Raw genomic sequence first — 19,904 nt, forward strand, 5'->3', positions numbered from 1 at the left:
CATCCCCCCCCCCCCCCCCCCCCGGGACTCCCCTCCTGTTTGTTTATCTGTGACCAACTTTTATGGTGGAGATTCTTTCTAAATGCCTAGGAACCTTCAGTTATCTGTGTCACTAAAAAACCTGGGGAGTGTTGTGTATATCTCAGGACTTACTGCCTGGCAGGCTTTCCCCTGGGGCCCTTTCACTGCTTGAATACCTCTGGTTGTTGGGAGTAGTATAGGGTGAGGCCAGCTGTTCCCTGCACAGACTTTCATTTAACCCCCCAATTGTACTGCTTCACTTGCCACTGTGGCTGGCGTTCATGAGGCTCGAGCCTCGTGGGATTGCGCAGGGCAGATGGGTGCCCGTCTTGGTGGCTGTAACTCCATCCTTCTTCCGCAGACGCCGTTCCTCCATTGAGTTTCCATATATTCCAGAATTGTGTCCTTTATTCATGACCAGTCATCAGTCTTGATTGTTGTAGATCTTTTGTGTATTCATTTATTATTTTTTTTGTGGGGTCTCGGGCCAGTCTCGAGTCTCCACCACTAACTGGGGATCATGCCTTTTAAAAAATACTGTTTTATAAGTTATCAACCACTTGTCTATAGATGACATCACACGAACCCACGGACATTGTTGCAGACTACAGCCTGTCCCTCACATTGTGCCTGGCTTGCTAATACTGATTGTTCTTTCAAATGTTTAATTTATTTATTTTGAGAGAGAGAAAGAGAGCGTGTAGGGGAGGGGGGCAGACAGAGAGAGAGAATCCCAAGCAGCATGACCTGAGCCGAAACCAAGAGTCAGACACTTAACTGATGGAGCCGTCCAAGCAGCCCAGTGTTGGTTGTTTTCAGTCTTAACAGGGTTACTCCTCTTCTCCCTCTTTCCTAGTTTCTTTCTTTCTGGGTTACCCTGTACCTCTCTATGAAATTAAGAGCACGTTGCTTTAAACATGAGTTGATAACCTTATGAGGAGCTAACTTGAAGTAGTTAGTGCCTAAGAGTGCTTTTCAGTCCAGAATTTCTCCCTCACATCTTGAGAAAATTAAGTAGAAAATATAGTATTCAACTTTCAACATTTTAATTCTTTTGTTAAATATTTATTGACTATCAAAGACACTGAATTTGTTGTTTAAAAACCTTCCTGAGGTTACGTCCCAATAGCTTACTCTTGAATTCCTCCAAACATGTTAAAGAAGAAATACCACCAATTTACAGTCTCCTCCAGAGAATGGGAAAGAAGGGAACACCTGTCAGCTTACTGTAAATGGCTAGCATTACTTTGATACCAAAAGTAGACAAATCCAGCACATATAGGGAAGAACTATAGACTTTTATATATAGATATATAAAAGGTTTTTTTTTTTTNGAGAGACAGAATCTGAAGCAGGCTCCAGGCTTTGAGCTGTCAGCACAGAGACCAATGTGGGGCTCGAGCTCACAACCTATGGATTATGACCTCGGCTGAAGTCAGATGCTCAGCCGACTGAGCCACCCATGCGTCCCTTTAAACTTATATTTGTGAACACCAATGCAGATATCCTCAACAAAACTTTAGTATATTGAATTCAATATATAAAAAAGAATTTAAAAAATAGTAATAATACAGGGGTGCCTGGATAGCTCGGTCGGTTAAACGTCCGACTTTGGCTCAGGTCATAATCTAGCAGTCTGCGAGTTGCGGCCCTGCATCAGGCTCTGTGCTAACAGCTCAGCCTGGAGCCTGCTTTGGATCCTGTGTCTCCCTCCCTCTCTGCCCCTCCCCTGGTCACTCTCTGCCTCTCTTTCAAAAATAAATAAACATTTACAAAAATTAAAACTAGGAACAAGGTAAATGTTCACTCTCAACACTCCTATTTAGCATTGTACTGGAAATCTTAACCAAAGCAGTAAGGCAAGAAAAAGAACTAAAAGACATAGGGATTAGAAAGGAAGAAACAAAATTGTCCCTATTTAAAGATGACATTGTCAGTATAGGAAAACCCAAGGAGTCTATCCAAACCAACAAACCTCCTATGACTAACATGAATATAGCACGGCTTCAGGATATACAGCCAATAGCCACAAATGAATGTCATTTCTATATATTAATAATGTATAATTGGGAACCAAAATGTACAAGCCACTAATATTTACCAATAGCCCAAAGAAAAATGAAATAGGTTTAAAGCTAACAAAAACGGTATAGGATCTGTATGCTGAAAACCACAGAACTCCAAAAATGTAATTTGTTTGGTATATAAGCCATTTATTTTCAGTTGTCATCAAGATTTCTCTGCCTTTACTCAAATTCCTTTAAGGACAGATTCCAAAGTAGCAAATCATATTTTCATACATCACCTTCATCCATGTCGTATGAAATAGATGTACCATTAGGCTTTTTAAAAATAATTTTAAGTTTTTGTTCTCTTTCTGACATCAAGGATCAGTCATATTCATGATGTGATTTGAAATTGAATTTCATATTCCATCTGCACATTCATCTTTGTCAATAGCTGCTTAGAAGCCATTATAAATATGTTACTCCGTACTTCCACAACTCTTACTATGCATGTCAACTGTGTGATTTTTTTTTTTAATTTCAGTTGAAAGATACAAATGATACACATCTTATAAAAAGCTTAATTGAATATTGCCTCCCTTTGTATCACCCTTTCCATTGCTTTCTGATTTTTAGCTTTCCTCATTTTAGCCTTGTGGTTTATATGTGTGTGTGTGTGTGTGTATTTAAGATTTTTCTTAAAGTTTATTTGAGAGAGAGCGTGTGCGTGCCTGCACACACACGATGGGGGAGGGGCAGAGAGAGAGACTCCCAAGTAGGCTTCATGCTGTCAGCGTGGAGCCTGATGCAGGATTCGAGCTCAAGAACTGCGAGATCATGACCTGAGCTGAAATCAAGAGTCGGATGCTTAACCGACAGCCACCCAGGGACTCCTTGTGGTTTATGAGTCTATTCATTGTTAAAAGGTATTTGTTTATACTACCTGTGTACATATGTTTATTATTTAATGAAAAAAGACTTATAAAGTTAATGCCCGAAGTTCATGTGAATATCCTTAATGTTCTGTATCGTCAGGGGATTTGATTATTATAACCTGTTCTTTCCGAGCCCATAACAGATGTTAGTTTTTTAGTTTCATATTCACACGTAAAGGCTTTACAGTGTGATTCCCTTAGACATTGTGGCTGGGCTTACTAAACACTGAAGGCATGGTAATCAAAAGAAACACTTCATTTTGATTCTAGGAACTGATGATCTTCATAACAAATCTTGATAAAAAAGACACTGCACAAGTTGTTGTGATCAGTCGTTCAGGGATTGCCTAACCATAGAGAGCATAAAGCAGTTTAGAAAGGTTAGTTATTCTACTCAGCATTGTAACTTAATGGCCTAGACAAAGAAATTTCAAATGTACTGATTAAATTCACAGTTGACAGTTAGGATGGCTAATGTTCTAGAAAACCAGAATCAAATTCAGAATGATCATTGACAAAAGTTACATGCATTCATTCATTTATTAATGTTTGTTTGTTTGTTTATTTATTTATTTTTATGTTTTATTTATTTCTGAGAGAAAGAGGGAAATAACAGAATCTGAAGCAGGCTCCAGGCTCTGAGCCAACTGTCAGCACAGAGCCCGACCTGGGGCTCGAACCCACGAACCACGAGATCATGACCTGAGCCGAAGTCGGACGCTTACGGACTGAGCCACCCAGGCGCCCCTGTTTAATTATTTTTGAGAAAGAAAGAAGGAGTGAGCACGCAGGGGAGGAGCAGACAGAGAGGGAGACCAAGGGGCACCTGGGTGGCTCAGTCGGTTAGGTGCCCGGCTTCTGGCTCAGGTCATGATCTCGCGGTTTGTGGGTTTGAGCCCTGCATCGGTCTCTGTGCTGATAGCTAGCACAGACCCTGGAGCCTGTCTTTGGATTCTGTGTCTCCTCCTCTTTCTGTCCCTCTCCTGCTCACCCTGTCGCTGTCTCTCTCTCTCTCTCTCTCTCTCAAAAATAAATAAAACATTAAAAAAATTAACCAAAAAAAAAAAAAAAAGACTGAAAATCCCAAGCAGACAGAGAATCCCAGGCAGGCTCCCATGCTGTCACCTAGGGCCTGAGATCATGATCTGAGCCAAAATCAAGAGTCGGACACTTAACTGACTAAGCCACCCAGGTGCCCCTGAAAAAATTGCTTTTAAAGCAGAGCAGAATTGATGGTGAATTTCAGTATTATACTTACAGAGCGAAGAACAATATGGAAACAATATATGGAACAATATATGGAAAGAATTAGCTAGCTGGATCTCTTGCATTTCTATTTAGTAGCTAAAACTTTGGAAATGAAGAAATGACTCGGATGCTCATTGTTTAATAGTGAGAAAATTGCTCTCCTCCCGTCCTTTCCTGCCTTTCTGAACAAGCACCTGCAGTCCAGACCCATTCCCTCCCCTGCTTTATCTCCTAATGGTTCATCTGGGATGACGTTCCCCTCACAGTGCTCATACCCACACTTTCCTGCGTTTAACTGGCCCGACAGTATCTATTTTATATTCCCAACAAACAAACTGCTGTTATTGTGCTAATTCACCTCGCTCTCTTCTTTGTAATCTAATCTCCAGTTCTTGAGTTCCAGTTATTGCTAACAGTAATGGTAAAAGAAAGATTCCTCAGAATCGTAATGATCACAAACGGAATAATAAATCTATTATTATTGAGGACGAGGGGGAGGGGGAGGGGGGCAATACAAAGTCCATCTCATTCTGTCATTTAAGATCTACATGGAATCTTATCTTTGTATGTGACATTAAAACATTCTCTGACAACAAACCCTTCCTGTGTGCCAAGAACAGTTCTCAATGCTGTACATGCTGAACTCATTTAAATCTTAACCACAATGCTAAGAGGCAGGTCCTGTGGGTAACGAAGCCATGTGTACCTCCGAAGCTCCCAAGAGTTAAGGTCAATTGCCCAGGTGACGCCTGGCTGGTAAAGGCAGCCTGAGGTCTAACCCAGATAGCCTGGCTCTAGGCTGAGGCTGTGTACCTAACTACCACTCGTAGTACCTTACCACCAGAGTGGAGACTGAATATCAGTCACAGCAGTCAGGCAGGAAGAAATTGGAGGGGGCATGGGGAACTGTAAACAGTCTTGAAATGGCTGGCAATGGCTCTTGGTGAGAGGGTTAAAGGGATCTGAGTTGTGTGGTTTAGGGAGGAGGAAATACCAGCAGTAAGTTAATTGGGTTTCAAACCTATAAAAGATTGCTTTGAAGAAAGTAATGTTCTGTGTCCGTTGAAGACTGTTGAAAGGAAATGTGCAGTGGGCCAGATCACGAGTCCTTCACCTCGGGCTGGAGGAGTCCTGTCTTGCCATTAAGTCTAAGGAATAATAAATCGGGAGGCTGTGAAGATCTGGCACAAGCCAGAAATCTAGAATGGGTTGCTGTTCAAGGTGGCCATGGTTCATTTGACTGTGACTGTAATTTCCCCCATTTAATTTTGAGTAGATACATTTCTTCTTCATTCTTAATCTAATGTTCCCTAAGATGGCAATAGAGTTTTAGAACTGAGGACAGGTAGTTCAGCTCCATATCTTACAGACAAGAAAACAGAACCAGAAATTATTACTTAAAAAAAATTTTTTTTTTCGCTCAGCATAACACCCTCAAGGTCCATCCATGTTGCTACACATGGCCAGATTTCATTCTTTCTCATTGCCATGTAGTATTCCATGGTATAGATAAACCACATCTTCTTGAACAAGGGGGAGAAGAAGGGCGGAAATGGTGGGGGAAAGGGAGAGAGGCAAACCATGAGAGACTCTTGAATGCTGACAAAAACTGAGGACTGATGGATGTGGGGGGGAGGGGGAGATGGGCATGGAGGAGGACACTTGTGGGGATGAGCACTGAGTGTTATGTGGAAACTAATTTGACAATAAACTATTTGTAAAAAAAAAAAAAATTTTTTTTAATGTTTCTTTAATTTGGGTGGGGGGAAGGGGCAGAGAGACACAGAGACAGAATCAGAAGCAGGCTCCAGGCTCTGAGCTGTCAGTGCAGAGCCTCACACTGGGCTCAAACCCACAAACCGTGAAATCATGACCTGAGCCAAAGTGGAACGCTTAACTGACTAAGCCACCCAGGTGACCTCAAGAACCAGAAATTAGATATGTGTGGTCGTAGGACTACCTGCTAAGGGCCAGAACTGAGTTTTGAACCCAGGTCTCCTGAACACTGTGTAAGGCTGCTTTTTGGGGCAGGGTGGGGTCATAGTCACAGAGGGGAGCACTTTGAGAATTGCTGTTTAATACAGTGAGATTGCTTGTACTGAAGGGGGAAGCGGTGTAAGCTTCACTGATTCATGAACTGTCCTTTTTCTTTGTGTAGTATGAACCCAGAGGACCTGGTCGGCCCTTGTACCAAAGAAGAATCTCATCTAGCTCAGTCCAGCCTTGTTCTGAAGAAGTAAGCACTCCTCAAGACAGTCTTGCTCAGTGTAAAGAGCTTCAGGACCATAGTAACCAATCTTCTTTCAACTTTTCATCCCCGGAGTCCTGGGTAAACACCACCTCATCTACCCCCTATCAGAACATTCCGTGTAATGGACCCAGCAGGACAGCTCAGCCCAGAGAGTTGATAGGTAAGAGAGTTGGTGCCTTGTTAAAACTGCAGTCTTTAACTACTTGGCTTCTGGATATTAATGGCATTTTTCTTCCTCCTACTCGCCCCCCTCCCCATTTACATTATTATCTTTGAATCCTGTTTGATGCTCATGGGTGTGTCTCAGGCATACAGTGTTAATTTAGAACTTTATTCAGTCCATATTTATGGTCTGGAAGGGAAGTAGATCTATCTCTGGGGAGCTCATTGATTGAATCATTTTGACCTGTGAATGAAAGAAAGAAGTAATGGAATTTAAAGTGCATTTCTAAATAGAATCTCCTTTGCTTGGGAAAAGTTTGTTTTCTGGCTTTTGATTTTTTTTTTTTCCCCCTCCCAGGATTAGAGTGGGCATTGGTTGGGTCAACATGAGTTTTCAAGGATTTATTATCAATACATCTTTGCCATGCAATAGAGTTTGGCCACGAGAGAAACCAATAAAGCCCAACATTTTGAGATTTAGAAATCCTGTGTTATTTCCTTATATTCTAATGAACTCAGAAATCTAAAGCTAAAGAGGAAAAAAAAAAAGGCATAGAAAGGAATTGGAATGGACAAGGCTCCTATATTGTTGGGTAGGAAGTCTAAAGTCTTTAGCCTTGAATGCAGATAGATGCACTTTTATCCTTTTTCTGTTCCCTCTTTTTTTTTTTTTTTTTTGAATAATAAATGTAAGGAAACAAATGATACTATTTGAGTTCTCTAACCTGTAGCCTTCTCTTTGTAAGCTGTAGACATTGATCTTTGTGAACAAGCCTGTGATCTTTGTTGGGTGAATTTCTGCCCCGGTAGCATCAACCTTTGTATTTGAATTTAATTTTGTTCGTCCTTAGAATGTGAATCTATTGTTTCTGCAACTGGCCCGTGTTTGAGTGTGTGCGGTACAAGCATATTTTTAGAACAATAGATGTGGCAGGACAGAAGCATTAAAAAGATTATGGGTTTGTTTCCTGGCAAGACACATTGTCATTTTAATTTTTAAAACATTCATTACTACCTGCAGTGTATAAGCTACTGTATCTTTCCTAGGGCTTGCTTTGTCATTTTTAAAGGTCTAACATAAATATTATCATATCTCAGTTAATTGAGAAGCATATCATTTACAAAATCAGTAATAAGAATTTTTTTAAGGTTATTTATTTATTTTGAGAGAGAGGGTGCATGCACATGTGCGCAGGTGGGGGAGAGGCAGAGAGTCCCAGGTTGGCATCAGTGCCATACAGGATCCCATGAACCGCAGGATCATGACCTGAGCTCTGGTCAAGTCGGCCGCTTAACCGACTGAGCCTCCCAGGTGCCCCTTGTTACTTTTTGGTGGTTTTATTATAACTTTATTTATTATTAAAAACTTTTTTCATGTTTATTTTTGAGAGAGAGACTGACAGAGCATGAGTGGAGGAGGGGCAGAGAGAGAGGGAGACACAGAATCGGAAGCAGGCTCCAGGCTCCGAGCGATCAGCACAGAGCCTGATGCAGGCCTTGAACCCGTGAACTGTGAGATCATGACCTGAGCTGAGTCAGATGCTCAACCAGTGGAGCCATCCAGGCGCCCCTATTATAACTTACTTTAACGGCAACATCCTTTCTCTGTTTTTTTTTTCCCACCTAAATTTTGGGATAACTTTTGGTCAAATCAATGAAAACCTGACTTGAGCTGATAAGGTAGAAAGTTTCTAAATAACTGTCCAAAGTGCATGTCATTTTAATGGTATCTTTTCCACAAATATACAATTATTATTTTGTCATTACTAGCAGACAAATTGTAGCATTCTTTCGTTGAAAGTAACAGTGAAAGTGTTAGAAAATGAGCTCAAGACCACAAGTATCCTGAAGCACAACTTCTTGTCTATCGGTATTTATTTATTTATTCATCCGTTCATTCTTAGAGGAGTGCAGCCATTGCCTGGGGTGAATCAGAAGGAAAATAATTACCACGTGGGAAACTTTTTTCTGAAGTTTGAGACTTCTTGAAGAAAACTTTATATCATTTTGGTTTGGAACTCACAAGAGGTCATTGCATCTGGTGCAGTCATATTTTCTCAGTTGTGACCCCGAGAGCAAAGGACCGACCGTGTCTTTGACCTTTTTGAAGTTGGATTTCCCATTTTGTCACTGATCACACTTCAAGTTCTCAGTGAACATGTGCTGAATAAGGAGAGAATGAAAATAGGTCCTGTGCCCATCAGGGTGTGTGTGGTCCTGTCACATCGCTCAGCCTTTACACCTGGCCATGTCCGCTGGGCGGGAAGCTTCACTTCTCCCCACACACGGATGTGTTTGAGTTCTTTCCACTTCCCTTGGGGATCATACATAGTACTTTTATCCGATATTCCCTGTTAATGTACAGATAAAAATTTAAGATTAGGTAGATAACATTGAATAATATCATTGGTTGTCAGATTAGTAATAGTTTTAAAGAATAGTTTCTCTTATCTGGAGTAGATGTGGTAAGTCATTAATAAAAATCTTGAGCTCGTGATTAAATAAGAATGGAGATATTAGGTTGGAACTATTTTGTAAGTATTGATTATTTAGTTGAAAATATTTAATTATATTGTTATGAAAATGAGAACATGGTTAAAAAATAAATCTTAGTAAAGTAAATAAAAATAGCAAGTTCTTGAACAAATCAATAAGATGTTTATGTATTATGTTAGGCAGTATAGTCCACTGTTATATTGAAATATTTGGTGAGGGTTTTTTTATGTTTTAAGTTTTTATTTAAATTCTAGGTAGTTAACATATAGTGTAACATACATTTCAGGATTAGAATTTAATGATTCATCATGGTATGTTTGTTAAACTAATGCTTTTAAAGGCATCGCACTCCTCCCCCCCCCACAGAATCAATGACATTTAGATGGAGAAGCAGTAAATGTTCTAGAAAGATGTTAGGTAGTTTAAACTAATTTTGAACAATTTTATGAATTTTTAAAGTTTTCTTTTTAAGTTTAGCTATTCATTTTGAGAGAGACAGAGACAACATGAGCAGGGGAGGAGCAGAGAAAGAGGAGAGAGAGAGAGAATCTCAAGCAGGCTCTGTAGGGGTTACTCTGGGGCCCCTGGGTGGCTCAGTTGTTAAGCATCTGACTCTCATTTCAGCTCAGGTCATGATTTCACAGCTTTGTGGGTTTGAGCCCATATCGGGCTCTGTGCTGACAGCGTGGAGCCTGCTTAGGATCCTTTCTCTCCGTTTCTCTCTGTCTCTCCCTTGCTCGCATGTGCTTGCTTGCTCTCTCTCTTTCTCAAAATAAACAAACATATAAAAATAAAAATGAGAGATTTAAATAAGTTATGAAATATCTGTGTTATATTATGTGTTTAGGAAAAGATACACCAAGTTAAGGCTTACCTTTGGTGTATGGAAATGAGTTCTTTTCTTCTTTGGCCTTTTCTGTAATTTTCAGATTACCCTCAGTGAATGTGCATTATGTTTACAATCCAATACAATGTCAGTGATGGGGAGCAAAATTTACCACCCCCAAATATACTTTTTGACATAAAGATTATTTTAGGATGACTATTTTTAAGAAACTACAGTCACAGAAGCTCTGAAAACTGGGTAAAAGTTACCCTTTTGTAAGAGACATTTACATTTACAAGGGAAGTCTCTGAAAGAATGTCTCCCTCTCTGTACCAGGAAGAGAAGGATGATTCTAAATTTCCAGAAACTATCGATGGAAAAGACCATTTACCCTTTAGTTAACTTACCCTGCATAACAGCCTTGTTCACTGTGCTTTTCCTGGTGACCTCACGCGACTGCCTTACACACTCTACATCTTCTTTTGTCTTTAGCTGTGGATGTCATTTTAATTGCTGGTTTGGGCCATTTCAGGGAGTTATTCAGTTTTCCTGGATCTCCCTCATGTCTATGGAAGGTATACATGTTTACTAAACATTTGTTTTTTTCCTGTTCATCTGTCTTACTTTAGGGGGTATCTCAGCCAAGAACCTAGAAAAGTAGAGGGAAAATTATTTTTCTTCCTCCCACTTTAGTTAAACATTTAAATTTTTTTTATTTTTTTTTTAATTTTTAATGTTTTTTATTTATTTTTAAGAGTCAGAGAGAGAGAGAGAGACAGCGTGACCAGGGGAGGGTCAGAGAGAGAGGGAGATACAGAATCCGAAGACAGGCTCCAGGCTCTGAGCTAGCTGTCAGCACAGAGCCCAACTAGGAGCTCGAACCCACAAACCGTGAGATCATGATGAGTTGAAGTCGGACACTTAACCGACTGAGCCACCCAGGAGCCCCAANGTTTATTTACTTTTTGAGAGAGAGACTGAGCACAAGCAGTGACCCTTAGGAGGCAGAGAGAGAGGGAGACATAGAATCTGAAGCAGGCTCCAGGCTCTGAGTTGTCAGCACAGAGCCTGATGCGGGGCTCGAACTCACGGACCACAAGATCATGACCCGAGCTGAAGTCAGACGCTCAACTGACTGAGCCACCCAGGCATCCCTATTTTATTAAAAAAATTTTTTTCTTCTATTATTGTTTTTTTTAAACTTACATGTTAGTTAACATATAGTGTAATAATGATTTCAGGAATAGAATTTAGTGACTCATCACTTACATATAACACCTAATGCTCAACCCAACAAGTGCCTTCCTTACTGCCCCTTGCCCATTTAGCCCATCTCCCTATCCAACACCCCTCCAGCAACCCTCAGTTTGTTGTCTGTGTTTAAAAGTCTCTTATGTTTTGTCCCCCTCCCTATTTTTGTATTATTTTTGTTTCCCTTTCTTTATGTTCATCTGTTTTGTATCTTAAATTCCACATATGAGTGAAGTCATATGATATTTATTTTTCTCTGACTTATTTTACTTAGCATTAATACACTCTAGTTCCATCCATATTGTTGCAAATGGCAAGATTTCATTCTTTTTGATTGCTGAGTAATACTCCATTGTGTGTGTATGTATGTATGTATGTGTGTGTGTGTACACACACATACACACACACACACACACCACATCTTCTTTATCCATCCATCAGTCAGTGGACCTTTGGGCTCTTTCCATACTTTGGCTATAGTTGATTGCGCTGGTGTAAACATTGGGGTGCGTGTGCCCCTTTGAAGCAGCACTCTTGCATTCCTTGGATAAATAGTAGTTTTCGCTGCTGGGTTGTAGGGTAGTTCTATTTGAGTGGGGTCAAATTTTAAAGGATGTTAAAAATCATATTACATATAGGAAATGTGAAGTAAAATTTAATAGTTGTTTCTCCCCTACCTTATTGTATGTTTACTTATATATTACAAGGAGAGAAAACATTTTTAAGAAATGGAATCCAAGGTTACTGTTATTAGGTTAGTAATAAAAGCTGTTTTGACCGGGAGTCTGCATATACAGCTCCTTTTTACGTAAGAAAGAACAGGTAAGTTTCCATATTCAAAGTTGAGCAGTTAAATATATTAAATATCAAAATGTATAATTATAAAATTAGTTTTGTGAAGCAAACCTTCAGATTTGACCTTTAGTGTTTATATGTTAGCTGTTCCATTTACATAGTCAGTTCTTTTGCAAGTTATTAGTAAGATTGAGAAGTTTGATTCGAGGTGTTGTGATTTCCACGTTCTGTGGCGCAAGTTGACTGTCCTTGTGGCTACACTGTCATGGAGTTCCTGGGGACGGCAGCCAGCTGTGACCCCCTGAGCTAACGGAGATGCACGAACACTGCCGGGTGCTCCCTTAAATCTGTGTTATTGTTCTCTGCTTTTAGTTCCACCACCCAAGACCGTCAAACCCCCTGAGGATCAGCTGAAGTCTGAGAACCTCGAGGTGTCCAGTTCCTTCAACTATAATGTGCTGCAGCATCTCGGCCAGTTCCCCCCCCTCATGCCCAACAAGCAGATCGCGGAGTCGGCCAGCAGCAGTAGCCAGCAGGGCGCGGGGGGCAGCAAGCCTGCCATGTCCTATGCCAGCGCTTTGCGGGCCCCTCCCAAGCCCAGGCCCCAGCCCGAGCAGGCCAAGAAGAGTAGCGACCCTCTGTCTCTGTTCCAGGAACTTAGCCTGGGGAGCTCATCAGGCAGCAATGGCTTTTACTCCTATTTTAAATAATCACTTTTTTTCCCCCCTCAAGGGCGAATGTTTTGATTTCTGTTTGTATGAATAGAATTAAGATAGTTGGACTTCATCTGTAGATGCACAGTTCCCTTTGTTTTAATATTAAATATGTTCTCACTTAATTGCTTTGCTGCTAGACTTGCAACTAATTTTTTAAAAGTATATTCCATTATTTTGCATTTTTGACGTGAGTCTTTCGACAGCTTTTATGTAGAATAAAAATATTTTTAAATTTGTGTATTGTTACATATGTTTGCATCAAGCTAGCAGCTAAGAGTTAATTGTGAAACTATAAAAAAAAAGGAGAAAAAAAAACTTTGTCTAAAATGTATTTAAAAAGAAAAAAAATTGTAAGTAGCATTTACATTTATTCAATAATATTACCATATGCTGGGTTTCTGTACCAGAAATGGCCAGTTGATGTACAAATGTATGTTATTTTTGCTTAAATTCATTTAAAATTTTTTAAAATAAAGGGGCAGCATCTTCTAAATACTTTAAGTTTTATCAGTTTTTTTTTTTTGGTGACAAGATGCTGCATTCTAAAACTTTTATAGTTTTAGACTCTGTATGATGTGCTGTTGTAATCTCCATCCACTGTAGGATAGAGTCAAAGGCATTCTTTGCAGATGTATTTTGTATGCCACTGTTTTTTGTAACATGAAAAAACATTGGCATAGTTAGTTATTTTTTGGACAAGCTGTACTTCAAGCTTGTTTTTAACGTTAATTTGATAGTGCGTGTGTGCGTGTGTGTGTGTGTGTGTGTGTGTGTGTGTGTGGTTTTTTTTTTTTTTTTAAAAAAATCATGAAGCTGAAAAATTTTTAGGATTGTTGGTGCTTAGTAGACTTGATAACTATTTTAAAAATGCGTGAATTTAGTAAAATCCTTTTTTTCTCACTATGCATGTGTAAATGTTTGTAATCTGGCTTTCTCCCCCTCCAGTGGTATAAAGAATTGTGCCGCTTTAAGGTTTGTTTTTCTTTTTCCCCCTCGAGTAAAAATTTTGGTACCTTATTTGATGTTTACATTAAAATGTGACATTACTCATGGCAATTCAGATATTTTGCTACCTGTTTTGTTTAAGGAACATCATTAAAAAGATAATGTTTGTCCAACATGTATCAAAATTCATCAAAATCTGGGGCAAAAAACTACCCTTGTTTTTCATGTCTTTGGATTCTTACAAAATAATCCCACTGAACTTGTATACAAATACAAAATTTAAGTAGCCATCTTAAATATTCTACAGTCTAAAAATGGTTTTGAATGAACTTTGGGAGAATCCAAAGGAAAACATTTGCCCTCTTAAAACTTGTGATCTTGTAACTCCCTTGAAACAGCGCATGCCCTTATTGTTTTCCTGATTGAGTAGCTCTACTTTCTGTACTTCAGAGAGATCTTGAAACTACACTATAACTTTTTGTTATTGTTGATTTGTTTTGTTTTGAAATGAGATAAAGTCTGGAACCATTGCTAGTGAACCAGTGAATCCTGATGACCCATTCAGACATAGTTTTCTGGAGGACTCCTTTTGAATAGGCCACCCTGTATTCACAGGACGGTTTTTGAAACGGGGTTGAAAAGTGGTCCCAGGGGTAAAGAAGACCCTCACATCTCTTCTGTGGCGGGAGTTTTACTGCTGTCGGCCAGCCACAGCCCCTGTAAGCCTTAGACAGTGTAGGAGAAGAGAATGCCTTTAGTTAAGGGTTCGCAAGCCTGCAGGAAGAGGAACAGCCCCTGTTTTCTTCGGTTCTGTCCTTCTGCTTAGAGCGAGGGCTGTGGGTCTCCCCGTGAGGCCGCAGCTGGAGGCCTGTGGGCTGGAGACGTGGTAATAGTTCGTATAAACCACAGCTGGAAAGCAGAGGCAGCAAGTTACAGCACCACATGTTCTCTGTGTGATGTCAGACCTTTAACTGTGTCACATTTTCCGCAACGTAACTGTAGTCACAAGGAGTTTTTGTATTTCGACTCTATGACGAAACTCGAGATAGAGCCCAAATTAAAATTAGATCTTCCTGATGGGAGGATGTCTGTGAAAAATCATTTTCCAACCATGATTCTTCTCCCCTGCAATGCAAGTCAGATAAATGTTTAAGAGCATTTTGAGACTATGAAGACAGACTTGGCATGTCAAGGCTTTTAGTTAATCCCTTGTCATGGAGTAATTGCCTGATTTTCTGTTTTCCATACTTGAACCTTTAAAAACAATATCAGTTTTAAATTATTTGTATTTATATTTAAAGAGGTCAGGTGCACACCCCACCACATTATGTAAAGATACCGATGTTAGAAGCCTGGGAGAAGGAAGCTGCTAAGTTGTTGTGACGTCCCTGTTTTAAGAAGTTATTTACAAAAAACTAAAAATATTAGCTACTTATTAGTTCCCCGCTCTGCTGTGACCCAGTGTTCCTCATCTTCTAGTTCTTAACAGGGGAGCCAAGGATTTGGATATTGTTTCCATCTCCTGCCCTTTCAGATTCTGTTTCGAATGTGTGTGCTAACTCATTTACTCTTCCTCGGTGTTACTTCATGCCGTCTTTCCGGCCGGGCTTTGAATCTGTTATTTATGCGTAACATGGCCTGACGGATCTGAGCAAGTCTTAACCGCAGGACTCGTAAGAAGGTTCTGACTCGTAAGTTTCTGTTGGGATGAGGCGTGGCTTCCGAGTACCGCTCCCGCTGCTTGGGTGGTACCGCTCCCGCCGGCTGGGTGCTCCTTGGGTAGGAATTAGCAAGCGCCCACAAAGCAGACTGAGCAAACAACTGACATGCTAGATTCTCAACCTTAGTGTTCAGATGGAACTGCCTTTTTTTTTTTTTAAGAAAACTTGATGTTAGCTCTTGGTTGATACCAAGTATTACCAGCTTCCTTTTCTTCCAGTACAGTTTTTTTTTTTTTTAATGCATCTTGCTTTTTACTTTCAGTGCTACTTGAGATTTGGTGGATAGAATTTATAGAGTATTTGTGCTAAAGTTTTTTTTTCTTTGCTGATCTAAAAATGATATTTTTAAGATTTGAAAAACCTCATTCAGTGTGACGTGGGTATTTTCTGGTGTTGCTTTTCAAAGGGGCTTTGGTTCCTATTTGGGCACATGCTTTGCCAAATTGTTACAGCAGAGCTTTGTTTCTGATTAATCAGTAGTTAATTATTGACCGTTTAAACTAACGTGACCTTAATTTTCCTTTCCTCAGACAGATAATGCTTTCTATCCAGGTCATTTTGTATATGTGAAATAACAAACTGCTCTGCGTGGTTTTTTTCATGAGAGATTCTAGAATAAGTTCAGGTTCAGTGTAAACATCAATTGGTCTTTGCAGTTCAAAGAATTGCAGAATAAGTAAAATAAGCAGAATTCCCACTGAATAAGCATTACCTAATTAAACATAGCAATCTCCAAGACCTATTTGTGAAAATAGTTCCCTTGTTTATGGAGGCGTTGAAATTGCTGAGAAAGCTAACTGAATTTCCTCACTTTGAGACAGTTAACATATAGTCTTATCTTGTTCTAGTGTAGTTACTTTACATGTTTAATATTTTTCCTGTATCTGCATCTTGAGAGCAAAACCATAAGTATATGAGAATATATCTCTAGCTCCCTTGCTAGAGAGAGCCACCCTGGCCTGAGAGCCAGGGTGTGAACAGTTTCAAGACAAATTTTAGATTTCAGCTGTTGTTATTAAGAAAATCAGATTTACTGAAATAGTCATTTAAGAAGAGACACCTGTTATACTTAGATAATGTTTCACATTGGAGTTGTCCTTAAAAAGGTAATCCCAGAAAAAGTTTAAGAACACATGACTGAAACCTTGAATATACTGAAAGATATAAATTGCTGCCTTAAAATGTTGTTTAGGCTACTGTCCTTTTTTTTTTTTCCTTCTAGCCCCACAAAGGTAGTAATTTGTCCTTTATGATTTACTGTGATTTATCATCATTTCTTGTGAGCCGCCACCCCCAACATAGGAGAACCCTTAATTTCTCCCACCACCCTTTGTGTCTTCCTAAATCTCAAAGCAAATGTATTAATAGATCTGGTTTTTCTCTCCCCTCTTTGCCACAAACTACCCAATAACTAGAAATCATGGATAACGTTCTACGATTTCTTGTTCAAACATAGTGACGTTGTTCTGTTATAAAGCTACCGACCGTCATGGCAGAGTAAAGGGCATGCCAGTCTTCCGAGTGCTCGTTCTACTAGGCGTCTCGCATTTCCCTTCTACTTGAAGTTGGATACTTATTTGCTGAGATTTTACTGTAAAGCTGCTAACCTCACACTTAACTACTTTCATACATCTGTTTAATTAGCAATTTCAAGACCGTTGTTAAAAGGAGTGAATCTTACTAACATTTAACATTCTTCTAAGACACATTCAGAAAATGTATTGTTGTTACTTTAAACTAGAACATCAAACATTAAAAAGTGAGACATTTTTAATGTAACGTTTGAGATTTTAGAAATGATGGAACATATCTACTTTGGAATAAACTTTAAGGAAACAGTCACAGAAGTTTCTAAATTTTTTTGAAGGGAGGTACCTGATAGAAGAATCAAGACTTAGTAATGTGAGCTGTGGTTAAATCCCAAACCCAGTTATACAGTAGTCTGAAGCTTCTAAGACTGAAGCGTGAAGAAAACCCAGAGACATTCATATACATATAGTTTCAGTAATCAGAGTATTAGACCAGACTTTATTTGCAATTTGTTCAACAGAGAGATTTTATTTTGATACAAATATTAAGCATAAAGCATAGTAAGTTTTATATAATTCTATGAGTTCGTTAAACAATATTATGGAATTTTCATTATGTTCTGAGGGTATCTTTGTAGCTCTTTCTACACCTCATATAGGAGGCCTCTTCTGTATTTTATTTTGCATGTGACTGCCTGCCTCAGAACTATGTCTAGGAGGGGGAATCAATATCGCTTCTTTAAAAGAAATTTGGTTTTTTGAAATGAAATTTTTCATTAATACTTTGGTGTTTGAGAAGTAAAAGGGGGTAGCAAATAGATTCAACACAGAAGTCACCCAATAGCGTCTGTTTAAAACTATGTCCTGTTGTATGAGTTTAGAAGTTGGAGCAGGGGAGAGCAGTGGCTCTCAGACTTGAGCCAGCATCAGAATTTCCTGGGGGTCTCCCTGAACTCCGGACCGCCGGACCCCACCCCAGAGTTTCTGATCCCAGGCTGAAGCCTGAGCATTTGCATTTGCAGCAAATCTTCAGGCGATGCTGCTGCCGCTGCCGCAGGAACCACACACTTTGAGAGTCGCTGGTCTAGAGAAAGCCGGAAGGTCTTTCCTACCTTGCATTTCTTTACTCAGTGTGAACAACTGGTCACTTGAGACATCTTAATAATTCTGATGCCACGAGTGGAACATTCATGGAGAAAGATCTCCAAGGAGTGACCAGAGCCTCTGGATTGGCCACCGCCACTGCCCCCCCTCCCCCTGCCGACCCCCCCCCCCAAAGGTCTGTGCATACTTGTCTATCTTAGGGTGCAGGCGCTCATTCCTTTCTCGGGTGAGTTTGGTTTTGGGTACCTTGCAGCCCGGGCTTTGTTTGGAAGCTGTGCTTAGACTCGGTCTTGATGTGTACACGTGGAGGTGAGAATTGTAAAAGGAAGCCATCAGAGCATCACGAGAGGCACCACGTACAGGAGGCCCCATCTCAGGGTGGCAGTGGCATGGGGGATGGGAAACTGTAGGTAATCCCCAGGTGATGTGTTTGTAGTTCTTATTGCTTTTTTTGGTGGGGGTGGGAGGGTGGGGAGGAAGGTAAGGGATTTGCTTTTCAAATGATGTGTTTCTCAGGTTGACAAAGTTATTTTGGATACTCTGCCATGCCAGCAGGTGTTAGGGGAGCCTGAAGCGTTGCATATGGCAGAAAATGGATAATTGTTTCTGATTACTTTGCTACTTTAAAAAAAAAAATCATATATGTTTGCAAAAACAGTCTAGGGGAAATCTCCCAGCTACACAGCATGAGTTATTCATAACCATAGGTGCACATGTATGAGCAAGTTATTTTTGAGAAAGAAACTGCCTATAATATGATAAATCTGACAAGTCTTTCTAAAATTCATATATTGCTGTCATTGTTGTTAATGTTCTCCCCCACCCCCACCCCGGCCTGCAGCTTAAGGGGCACTGGGCTCTGCCTCTGGTTTTTAACTCGGCTCTGAATTAACTGAGATATTAGAAAGAGAAAAAATATTTTAAGGTAATAGATTATAGGACGGCTTAGATGTAGACGCACACGCGGAAAGTACCCTAGAGCGCACGGACTTCCTCCTTGAGAGGCTCGATGACCTTCAGTGGGGCTGTCTCTATGTTCAGCACAGGTTACTTTGTCCATTTCCAACTCACAGGGAGCTCTGGTTTATTTACATTTTGCTTTGCACGATGCCTTGGCTACGAAGACCGCTTTCTGTCTTTCAATAGGTCAGAGGGCTCTTGTGTCCAGGTTGAAGTCCCCACGTGTGGGTTCTGCCTGAGAATATTTCTCAGCCCCGCATCCCCCCATATGGAGGAAGGGTCTTGGATTTCCATATATCCAGGCCATGCCTGCTTCCCATCAGTCCATGTATGTGACATTGTACTGTATCCGCTCTCTGTGCCAGTCATCTGACCTGATTCTTTGAACCCATGAAGGTACTGGTTATATGTAGTAGTTGTATCCTAGGTAAAGATGGTGATTAAAATACCTCTCCTCTAAATTATAAAGGTAATGGGTTTTGCATTTTATTAAATGGGTCCTGTTATTAGCGACAGGTGGTTGTTGTTTTGTTTTAATGCTTCAAAAATACAGTTTTTGTTCAGCTAACTTCATACAATCACTTAGTAAATGCATACGGCGTCTTATTTTGTCAAGCCTTCCGAGAGGGAGGCTACATATGAGATGGTCTGTTTCCAGCTCTTCAGAGGACCAGTTGTATAGCCATCAAATAATCATAATTTCTGGCGAGAGTATAATAATTATTTTTTTCTTTTAACGATACCTCTTCTGAGAGGTTCTGATACCTAAAGAGTTTATCCTTAAAAGTAAAAATGACTTTGTACCATAAAATAACCCCAAAGCCACTCTCTAGGGTCTTTTTCTTTTCTTTTTCTTTTTTTTTTTAATCATTTTCTAACCAGGTTTTGGAATTACTTTAGCTGCTTTGGTTCCTTAGAACAAATTTTTCCATTTGGGG

At 39.9% G+C, this 19,904-nt stretch overlaps 1 protein-coding gene across 5 annotated transcripts in view; it reads left to right on the plus strand.

Moving 5' to 3' along the window:
* HELZ (helicase with zinc finger) overlaps positions 1-18,455 on the plus strand; it is a 158,380-nt gene extending 139,925 nt beyond the window's left edge. For all 5 annotated transcript variants that reach the window (XM_077780271.1, XM_077780276.1, XM_077780274.1 and 2 more), the window contains 2 exons: positions 6,369-6,621; positions 12,364-18,455. In XM_077780271.1, the coding sequence (XP_077636397.1) occupies positions 6,369-6,621; positions 12,364-12,701 (591 nt within the window). In that variant the 3' untranslated portion in view covers positions 12,702-18,455. The remainder of the gene's footprint in view (positions 1-6,368; positions 6,622-12,363) is intronic.
* The last annotated feature ends 1,449 nt before the right edge of the window (positions 18,456-19,904 follow it).

This window comes from Crocuta crocuta, unplaced genomic scaffold (assembly GCF_008692635.1).
Source record: "Crocuta crocuta isolate KB4526 unplaced genomic scaffold, BGI_CrCroc_1.0 scaffold288, whole genome shotgun sequence".
NCBI lineage: Eukaryota > Metazoa > Chordata > Mammalia > Carnivora > Hyaenidae > Crocuta > Crocuta crocuta.